Source organism: Sus scrofa, chromosome 1 (genome assembly GCF_054392235.1).
Source record: "Sus scrofa isolate SSC_HxYL_T2T_F1_AM1 chromosome 1, Sscrofa_HxYL_maternal_Yorkshire_Landrace_v2.0, whole genome shotgun sequence".
Lineage (NCBI taxonomy): Eukaryota > Metazoa > Chordata > Mammalia > Artiodactyla > Suidae > Sus > Sus scrofa.
The window spans coordinates 177,711,801-177,722,527 of NC_139383.1; the positions used below are offsets into that span (position 1 = coordinate 177,711,801).

Genomic DNA, 10,727 nt, shown 5'->3' on the forward strand with positions numbered 1-10,727 from the left:
AACAGTCTTTATTGTGGAGCTAAATCAGCCCCAGGGATAGGGTACGGCACTTCTGAGGACTCATCCCACTGCCTTATGTATTCCAAGGTCTCAGTGCTCTCGATGATGAAAACACAAACTATTCCCAGCTGTCTGAACTCCAAGTTCTGTTCGGCGTCAAGTTTTCTGGTCATTTTCTGTCACACGTGTACAGATTAACACTCAGCCAAGGACTGAGGGGGAACTTTAGCAGATTTCCAGAGCTGGTGAACCTGCATCCTCCCTCTTTCTCTTCTTCCTTCTTTCTCTCTCTCTTCGGCTCCCTTTTTTCTAGCTTTGTACCTGGTGCATTTGAGCAGTCAAGAAGACTCCAATTTCTGTCTCTTTGGCTCAGTGAGGCCGACACTAGGCAATTATAAGGCTCACTTCATTGTTGCCTCCATCAGCAACAGCAGTCCTGCACTACCTGTTGACCAATGTCTAGAAACCATTGTTTTACATATTCTGTTCATTTTTATAGTTGTTCAAAGTGAAAGAGGAATATGGTTGCTTTTACTCCAGTGTAAATTTTTAATGTGTGTAATCTGTAAGTAGAGAGAAACATGTGACCAAGCATATATATTTATTGGGAGTGAATGCTCGACATTTTTCCTGGGGAAGTAGCAATCAAAAAGTCGAGAGAGTGGTGTAAGATAAAGATTAAACACCTTAGCATGTATGAATTCTTTTGCTGCTTGCTCCCTTCTTTTATAGGTGCATCAAAATGGAATGTTTAAACATCTTCCCCCCAGCCCCTGCAGTCTCCCCTCCCCACCCACCAAGTGTTGAATCCTGTATTTTTTTTTACTAAGCATTGTACAATGACATGTTTCTCTGGGTTGCATTATAGTCCTCATGGGATATCTTTGTGGAATGCTAAAATTTAATACTGTTGAAAGTTAACCTGTTGGCCTTTTGTTATGTTTTACTTATGAAAGATCTTACATAAGGAGGAATATCTTTAGATATGTTTCTAACTTCACGAGAATTGGTGTGGTTGTTTATATTGGTTGAGTTCACTGGTACTAGATCTTATCTGGCTTCTTAATTATCACAAGGTTGTTGTGAGTAAATTCAAATTCCTTTGATAAACATAGTTTATAAGTTTGAGTAATCAAACACAGTTTTCTACCAAAAGATATTCAAACACATGTAGTTTACTGTAACAAATATCCAGAGCCTTAAAGCACAAGTCAACAATCTTTGGAAGAGAGCAATAAAACCTTAAAATGTTGCAGTAAAGCTTCTTGCCCTTCTTGTAAATAAAAAATTAAAGCAAATATTTGTATAGCATCGAATTTGTTCTAAATGCTTTTAAGTATATTAATTCATAAACTTGCTTTTATGATGACAACCTAGGGGAACAGTTTAGATTTAATTTAAATTGTCTAGTTACTGGTGTATAAATATTTGCTGTTTGCTTCTTCCTAAGTCATGTAAGCAAAGGGTAACAGCTAACTCAGAGCTTTGCATTCTCAAAGCCACTTGAGTCAACAACTTTGTTACTTCAGATTTCTTCCCAGGTTTCTCATTAATTGCAGAGTCTCTGATTTCAACTTTAATTATTTATTTTATTTATTTTTTGCTTTTTAGGACCGTACCCATGGCTTATGGATGTTCCCAGGCTAGGGGTTGAATCAGAGCTGTAGCTGCAGGCCTACGCCACAGCCACAGCAATGCAGGATCCCTGGTGCCTGCTCCCCTCCTCTCTTGTTGCCTGTGGGGTGGGGTGGCTCTGGGGTGGGAGGAAGGGCCAGGGCTCTCTTAGGTGGGCATCCCTTATGGTATCTCCCCTTCCCTCCCTCACCACTAGTCCTGCTCAAGTTCAGTGATGTGTGAAATTCAATGTGGTATCCCTCCTGGGGCCATTTGCATTTTGACGGTGGCTGAGACCTTGCAGTGGCTTATGAAACAATAGAGAGTGAGTTGGGTGGCCTGAATCCTTTAAGAAGAGGGGAGAAGGATGAAGGATCATCAGCTCACAAATCCAGCATCAGGTCTCAGGCTCTGCCACTTCCAGCCTGCACCATGGCACAGGTCTAGAATAGTGCTTGCCAGTCTTCTCCCCATTGTGGCACACAGGGAAAATGACAATGTTTGTTTGCCACCTCTGGGAGAACAAACGAAGCTGCTTGAGCACAGAGGTGCCCACCTGGGAGTGCCTATTGCTCTGAGAGCTGGTGGGATCAACATCTCAAAAACCTGTCCCACTGTAGGCTCAGAGCTATGGACGCTCAAGCCTCCTAGGTCTCCTTGATGCCAGTCTCTTCACTGTCCCTTCAGTCCTCTGACTCTGCTCCCTGAAATGTTCTTTTCTTCCCATCATGCCTTGCTCCAGCACCCTCTCCCTGCCCCCATCTCCTAGCTGGGGACTCCAGACCTTTGCATTCTGGCCTCAATATGTGTCCAGTCCCATCTACTCTCATCCCCATTCAAGGATTCTTTGTTCCAGCCAAACAGTCACATCAAGGCTCACAGACACCAGCCTCTCGCCCTTGGCTCACACTGACCCTTCTTAGAGTGCCTTCCTTTCACCTCCCCTTTGAAGACCTTGCCCAGTCCCCACCCTCCCAGGAAACAGTTCTGTCTGCTCCAGCCCTTCCCTGCACATCAGTAGCGTTTGCCATCTGATCTACTCACTCAACCCTTGACCCTCTGGTCTCAGTTGCCTTTTTGTGTGTGCATGGCTTGAAAGCATGCCAAGGGTAGCCAAGCTGCCCTAGGATTTATTTGCCTTCTGCAAATATAAGGTCCAGCTCCTGGGGTGGTTGTGAGGCTCACATTGGACAATGGCTATAAAGTAAGTGTATGCTGTACACGGGATAGGCCCAGCTAAAGCAGTGCGCCATCTTTCCTTACTGCAGCACTGGTCAGATATGGGTCCTGGGTGAACACACTTGGCTGAAGGTGGGAGCCCCCCTCCAAGCCCCAGGACAAGGTGGCTGGCATCACTGTCCCCTTTGCTGTCCCCTCAGCCTTCTCCTCCCACCACATAGGCCGCTTCCTGGAGCTGCACATGTACATGACCTCTGCGCTGGGCAAGAATGACATGAAGGCCATTGGCCTGCAGATGGCCCTTGACCTCCTGGCCAAGAAGGAGAAGAAAGATTCCATCACGGGCCTCCAGACACGCACCCAGCCTGGGCGGCCTGATTGGAACAAGGTAAAGCCCCCCTGGAGTCCCGAAACCTGCAGGGACTAGTGAGGCTGAGAGCCTGAGGCAGTGACTGGAGAGATTAGGGCTAAGCAACCAGGGGCTAAGCATGAGGCCAGCATACAGGGTCCAGGCAGGATCTCACAGGTAGAATGGGAGGCAGAGTACCTACGTTCTGGCTCCATCACTAGCTCATTTTGTTCCATTAGCCTCTGTTTCCCCCTCTGATCACAGAGGAAATTAGCCCATATGACCTCCAAGGCCTCTCCCGGCCCCAACTCCCTGTAAACCAGCATCCACAGAAGCATCAAGGACAGAGTCCTGGGGAAGCATCAAGTCTTAGGCCTTCCTGGTACAAATGGGGAAACTGAGGCCCAGAGCCACTAAATAGTTTTCAGTCTATTTTATTCCCCAGATTGGTTTTATTATTATTTTTCTTCCCTCAGCACTTAGCAATTGGGGTGTAGAGTTGGCCTGAAGTGACCAGAAGGTATTGTTTTTCAAACTGCTATAGATGATCCATGTTTAGATAAGGGGAGCTGGAGAGAGCTGGGTTGGAACAGGATGCCAGCAGTACTTGGGCACCAAGAGGGTTTAGGCAAAGTCAACTCCTTTTTTTAACTGAAGTATAGCTAATTTACAATGTTAGTTTCTAGGGTACAGCAAAATGATTCAGGTATATATATATTCTTTTTCATATTCTGTTCCACTACAGCTTATTACAAAGCAAAGGCAATTCTTAAGCAGAACTTGGGGTAGAAAAGCGGTCTCCCGGGGGGAGAAAGCCTGACTTCAGGAAAGAGGTGTTTTGATGGAGGCACCAGGGCTAGCATGAGGTTGGGACATTGGAGCTCCACATGCCTGGTGGACTCTGCCATCACCCTCCAACACTGCAGCTGATTTAGTGCTCATCTGCCCTGCAGATGCAGCTCCTTGGAGGGAGGGCCTTAGCCTTATTTCTTTCTGTCCAAGCCCCTCCCCAAGGTCTAGGTCAGGTTATATGTTGAGCAAATGGCCTCTAAACTGATGGCTGAAGCTAAGCAGTTGTGCCTTGGCTGGAGCTCCTCCTGGGCAGGACAGCCACCCTGGCCCGTTATGTCCTGAGCCCCACTGGGTGTGTCACTGGGAGGGTCCTCAGGCCCTCTCTTCCCCCTTTGCTCTTCCTTACCCCCGTGGACTCTAGGTGTTCCAGAAGGTGGCCTCGGAGAAGAAGGGCAAGGTGCAGGTCTTCTTCTGTGGCTCCCCAGCTCTGGCCAAGGTGCTCAAGGGCCACTGTGAGCAGTTCAGCTTCAAATTTTTCCAAGAGAACTTCTAGCCCCACCTCTCCAAGCTCTGCCCGCACCTGCCAACCTGAGCGCTACCACTGTCCTGCAAGGACTGGCCTCAGAAGACCCCCAAATCCTCTTCCACGCACGTGACAGGATGCCCTAGGGGACAGATGAACTTCCTTCAGAGCCCAGGGAGAAGGGCAGGGCTTCGTGTGGCACTGCTGTGAGTTCTGGGATTGCTATGGGCCTGATCAGCCCTGGGGGGCAGGGGAGGTGCCGGGGGGGGGGTACTTCCCAGGACAACTGCTCCTCCAGCATCTTCTGAGGGTGCCTCCCCTCCAACTACAGCAGTCCAGACCTGCCTCATCGTCACAAGCATCTGGGAACTTACACACACACACACAGCATTTTACTATGACAATTTTTAAACATACAGAAAGTTAAAAGAATTGTGTGTGAACAGTGTTACCCACTTTCCAGATTCCTCAGTTAACATTTTTGCTGTATTTACTTTATTGCATATTATCCATCTATCCCTCCCTCTATCTATCCATCAATTTACCCAATTTTTCTGATGCATTTCAGAGGAGCTTTCTTTAAATGCAGATTCCTGGGTCCCACTCCAAGAAGTTCTGGTTCTGAGGAATGAGGCATGAGACCTGGAATGTATATTTTATCCAAAAGCCACTCCCATAGGGAGCGGGAAGAAGCATATTTTCCCACTTCTTTCTATGCCATTGTCCTCCTGTCTTTCTGTTTCTCTCCATCCCTTTCCTTTCTTTCTGCCCCCATTTCTCTCCCCTGTGCCTGTCCCTCCCTGTTCCCCCCTTGCTCTGCATGAGAGTTTTCCCTTCTCTCCACTCACTGAGTCACTGGAGAAGTAGGATGGAGACAACATCTGTGTGTGTTTCTCTGTGTGGTCACAGCCTTGTGCCCAGGAATCAAGCAGGTTGTGACTTGAAGCTCAGTTCATCCATGCCCCAGTGGGGTGGCGCTGGCAACCTCTGTAGGTCCTTTGCTTCATCTGGTAAATGGGCTTATTGACACCCCCCACCCCAGTCACAGTTGCTGTGACGTCCCCGGCGGTGTTCAGAATATTCGTCCTTCTCCCTGGCCGTTCTTTATTGCTCCAGACACCTGGGTTTCTGCAGCTCCTCTCTGTGCTGTAGCTTTCTCTATGTCTGTGTTCCAGATTCTGTTTGCATCTGTCACTGTCCAGGCAGGGGTGGATGGCAGGGACAGTAAATACAAAAGCTCCCTGAGGAGATCTCTGGGGAGGAGAAGTCCTGGGTTGTGGGAAAGGGCAGGAGAGCTGGCCTCGCTCCTCAGATCTGTGCTGGCATTTTCTCTCTGCCCCACACTGCAAGCTTATGGGGACCCCACTGTTCCAGGACATCCTCCGCCTTGAGCTGGTCTTGCTGGGTTCCATCTCTTCTTTGACAGTCTAAATTCTCCCTAAAGCTGCCTTCCTGGGATTGGATTTAGGCCCTTTCCAATGGGATTGTAGATTGTATTTTCTTTTCTGTGGGTGGAAAGTCCTTGGAGCATAACAGGTAAAGAAGCTGGTGACAACCATGATGGTGACACCCCTTATAAAGGGCTGGGCATCAGAGCAGGGGCTGGGACACAGCAGGTCAGGGGGTGGCGTGCAGAGGGTGCATGGAGAGGACCAATGGAGGGATCTTGGGGATGACAATGAAACAAAGTTTGTGGGAATTCTTTTCAAAAAGAAGCAGCAAGAGGAGAGGATAGCAGATGAGGAAGTTGAAGCTCACCTTCAGCCAAGGGTTGGAGCACCACCTGGGACAGACAAAAGACACAGGGTGTAGTATTTGAGATTTGGGAGGAGTAGGAGGAAGAATTCAAGAGTAATAGGGGACTGAGCTGTCATCCTTGTGGTGAAGGAGGCAGAGAGGAGGGGACCCAGGGTCCCAGAGCCTCTCCTGGGTCTGGGAGCAAGCATATCTAGGAGGCCCTGTGTTGAGGCCTCTGTGTGTGATTCTGTTTGTTTTCCACAAGGCTGGGGTAGGAGTGCAGCTCACATGGAAAAACTCAGACTAAGAGAAGTTCAGTTACCAGCCCATGGTCTCAGTCTTGGAGCCCCTTTCTTCCTGTTGAGTCTGTCCTCCCTTTGTGATCAGACTTAGGAAGCCTTGGAAAAAAACACCAACTCTTTAGAGCACAGAAGTAAGCTAAGAGGGTGTCCTAATAGGAGTTCCCTTGTGGCACAACAGGTTAAGGATCAGGCATTGTCACTGCAGTGGCTCGGGTCACTGCTTTGGCCCAAGTTCGATCCCTGGCTCGGGACCTCCCTGTGCCATGGGCATGGCCAAAAGAAAAAAACAGGGTGTCCTGATGGAGGGTAATAACAGGACATATCAGAGTTATGTGGGGATTTTGCAGAGCAGAGTCTGTTTAGCACATGCCTTCACACACACAGAGACACACACACGCACATGCACACACATTTGGTCCAGTCTCTGTTCACGCTACCCTGAAACATAGGCACCCCGTCCTCAGTCCTTTGCTCTCTCATGAGAGATTTCCACCAGTCCCCCCTCCTCTATACCAACAGTTCATTTAGAGCATTATCTTCTGAAGGGCATGGGAGCGTGTGGAGCATCTCGAACCTAGATTCTAAAATCCCGTGAAGGATCCACATGTGTCAAAGGCTTTCTGTCCAGACATATTCCAGTTACCCACTGGAGGGCGCTATGGAACCATCAATCTTGAGAGGTTTATTTGCAAAGGAGACTGGTTCCTGAAAGGTAGTGAATCAAGAAAAGGAGGGGGAGGTCCGCAACCCACCCCAAGGCTCCAGGCTCAGGGTAACACCTCCAGGCCCAGACTCAGTAGAACTGCCAAGTCCAAAGACTTCATTTTCAAGGTCAGAGATTCTCTAGGTGCAAGCCCCTCACCCCACCACACAAAATGCCTGCACAACTCCCACCTCCCCACCCCCTGCCCCCTACACGCGCGCACACACACACGCACACACACACACACACACACACACACACTCCTCTCATCCCTGTGCCCATTGTCCAGGTTCTGGGCTTCTGTCTTTTCTGTCTGCAAGGTCAGAACAGGCCTGGCTCAGGAGAGTCTGTTTGTGGGTATCGTTAGAGGAGGCAGCATCAAAAATGTGGGTTTACAGATTACCCAGACTGTCTGTCTGGATGTTTCCTAGATGCCCATATGGGGGCCTTCCTGCTGTCAACCAGATACAAATGTACCCCCATGGCTGACTGACTTTTCTGCTTTACCCAGATGTTGGTAGTGCCATAGGCGCATCTGGGCCAAGATGGCCAAGGCTGGCACGCACAGGGAACAGAGAGGAAACACAGGCCAGCTGCAGACCAGGGGTGGTTTACCAGGGTGTGTGCTGCCCTCCTCCATCGAGCTGTGAGCTCCTGGAGGTCAGGCCTGTGGCCCCATAACCTTCCATAGAGGGAGGGGCAGGAGGCCTAACCTGGATGCCCCTCCCACCTGGGCCGAGGAAGGGGTTACTCAAATGGAATCATCCTCAGGAAGGGCCCTCCGCCTATAACTGTCATATGTAACCTGGGGAAGAGAAGCACAAACACAAGCCCACTGAACAAATGGCTTTGCCTGGCTCCATGGCGCTGCTCTGCTGTGACAACAGCTCTGATGGAGAAAAGCAGCCTTGGTGAAACCAACGCTAGACAGGCCCCCACCCCTGGCCCAAGCCGCACAAGTGCAGCCTTTTAATACACAGAGAGCCTGTGCTCAGCGAGCTGGGGGAGGCAGCGTGGGCAATATTGCGAAGTGTCACGGCCTTACAGACAAGGTGAAGGCTGGAGAGGGATTAGTCACGGTAGTGGAGACTGGCTCTGGGCACACTCCTTAGCAATGTGCAGTGGAAAGGCCTCTGCCCACTTGCGGGGCACCCAGCTCTGCCTTCGCTCTGTGACCTTGGGACTGTCCTATGACTTCTCTGAACTCTCACTTCCTCAGTGAACAGATAAAGAATGTATGTGTTTAAACCCTCGTATGTGCAATAGTCATTTCCCAAAAGATATGCAGACACATATTTTATCAGTTTGCTCTGGGGAGTGGGAATGACGGTTCAGGAAGGAAAAAGTTTTGTTTTTTGGGTTTCGGGGTTTTGCTTGGTTTTGTACTTTTTATTTTCCGCCCTTCTATAAAGTTTAAAGTTTTTATGATAAACATGTATTCGTTTTATAGTTTTATTTTTAAAAGAAACTCAAAGTAGAATGTTAATTTTTGAAAAGTGCAAGTACCCAGTTTTTATAGGTTTCTATTCCATCTAACAAAAACAAATAATGTATGTATATCATGCTGGGGGGTAAACAGAAATGTGTTGGAAGAAGGTGAGGATACACACCAAACAGCCCACAGTTTGGAGGGGATAAAAGAGCACTTTTCTGGTTTTCTCTTTTGTATTTCATGTATTTGTGTGTTACCCATGTAATGTTTCACAGTATAGAATTTTTATACCATATACTTCATATATTACTTATTTTTTATCTACTTATGTGATGGTCTGTATCACTTTTTTTTTTCTTTTCATGCTACACATGAGGCATATAGAAGTTCCCGGGCTAGCAGTTGAATTGGAGCTACAGCTGAAGCTTACACCACAGCCACAGCAACATCAGATCTGAGCTGCATCTGTGACCTGTGCTGTAGCTTGTGGCAATACTGGATCCTTCACTGAGCAAGGCCAGGGATTGAACCTGCATCCTTGCAAAGACAATAGCAGGTCCTTAACCCACTGAGCCACAATGGGAACTGCCTGTGTCACTTTTTAAAAGAATAAAACAAAATAGATTGTCTGAGGTGTCATCTAAGATCTCTTATATTGATTAATTCTCAAAATGAAGTGATTGGGACACAGCTGGGACTGAGGGATGGGCCCTCCTCCCAGGGTGGGGTAGGGGCACGCTCCTGGCCTTTTTGCAGAGTCTGGCTGCTAGAGTGCCCTTATTCAGTATGCAAAGCTGCTGGCCCTAGATGCTCCAAGTACTCATATAAAAGGCCCTTCCAGGCCTAGGGCTGGTCCAGAAAGGCTGCCTCGGGTGCACTGTCTCTGCTAAACAAATACTCCTATTAACCATCCTTCCTGACAGATTGATGCATCTTTTTATGATCTGTCTTTACAATATGATGACTCTCTCCTTTTAAAACTAAGATTAATTCGGACAAGACATTTATTTTTATGAGCAAACCCATCCCAGGGGGAAAGAAGACTCCAGCTGAAAGGCAGAGATGTTGGACAGAGATATGGACTCTCAAAGAAGCTTCCCGCCCCCCCCAACCTCAGTCGCATGGCAGAGGCCCCAGATGAGCTGCCCTGATCCTACCCCAGGCAGATGGGCCACCTTGAATCATCTCAATTGTGTGAGTGTTGCCTCCTGGAGAAAACAAAATAGAGAGTGAGTTTCAGTATTGCAGGGTCTAAGTGCATTTTTTTTTTTTGTAAAAAAAAAAAAAAGTTCTGAGATTGCCCCAAACTTTGTTGGATGTATGTATATACAAATTAAATTTGTCTTTTAAAAGCACTGAAGTACCTTCAAGTGAAGTGAATTATTTATCTCTGTGTCTCTGTGCCTGGAATAGCACCACTCATCTAGTAGGTGCTTGATGTTGGTTCGTGAATGTTTCTACGCCATGATCTCTGTTTCAGCTGGTGGCACCAGGAGGTACCCTTGACTCCTCTATCTCCCCATCCTGTTAACATGCTTTTAAAGCCATTCCCTCTCCCATCAGCCCTGCCTTGGTCCAGTCCTTAAAGGGCCCCTTCCCTGGACTATTTTATCCACCTCCTGACTGGTCTCCCTTTCTCCAGCCTCTCCGGCTCCCATCCGTCCTCTGCACTGTTGCAGATCTGATGACACCCCTTCCTGTTGGATAACTGTCCTATCACAGTCATCAAACTCCTGAGACTGGCACACAGGCCTCTCTGCAGGAGCACTCAATTAAATCCACAGCCAGGGAGTTCCCATCGTGGTGCAGTGGAAATGAATCCGACTAGGAACCATCAGGTTGTGGATTTGATCCCTGGCCTTGCTCAATGGGTTAAGGATCCAGCGTTGCTGTGAGCTGTGGTGTAGGTTGCAGACGAGGCTCAGATCTGGCATTGCTGTGACTGTGGTGTAGGCTAGCAGCTGTAGCTCCAATAACACCCCTAGCCTGGGAACCTCCATATGGCACAGGTGTGGCCCTAAAAAGACAAAAGACAAAACAAAAACAAACAAAAATCCACAGCCAGTATCATTACCAGCCCTTCCTCTTGTGTCTTG

General features: G+C 48.2%; 1 protein-coding gene across 4 annotated transcripts in view; it reads left to right on the top strand.

Moving 5' to 3' along the window:
• NOX5 (NADPH oxidase 5) overlaps positions 1 to 9,986 on the top strand; it is a 39,570-nt gene extending 29,584 nt beyond the window's left edge. For 2 of the 4 annotated variants that reach the window (XR_014817479.1, XM_021100544.2), the window contains exons 16-17: positions 3,015 to 3,181; positions 4,356 to 9,986. Coding sequence is in view for 2 of the 4 variants with exons in the window: in XM_021100544.2 (XP_020956203.2) it covers positions 3,015 to 3,181; positions 4,356 to 4,487 (299 nt within the window). In the remaining 2 variants the exon portion in view is untranslated. Of the gene's footprint in view, positions 1 to 732; positions 1,299 to 3,014; positions 3,182 to 4,355 lie in introns of those variants that run through there. The other 2 variants (XR_014817480.1, XM_021100553.2) reach the window with 1 other exon arrangement.
• The last annotated feature ends 741 nt before the right edge of the window (positions 9,987 to 10,727 follow it).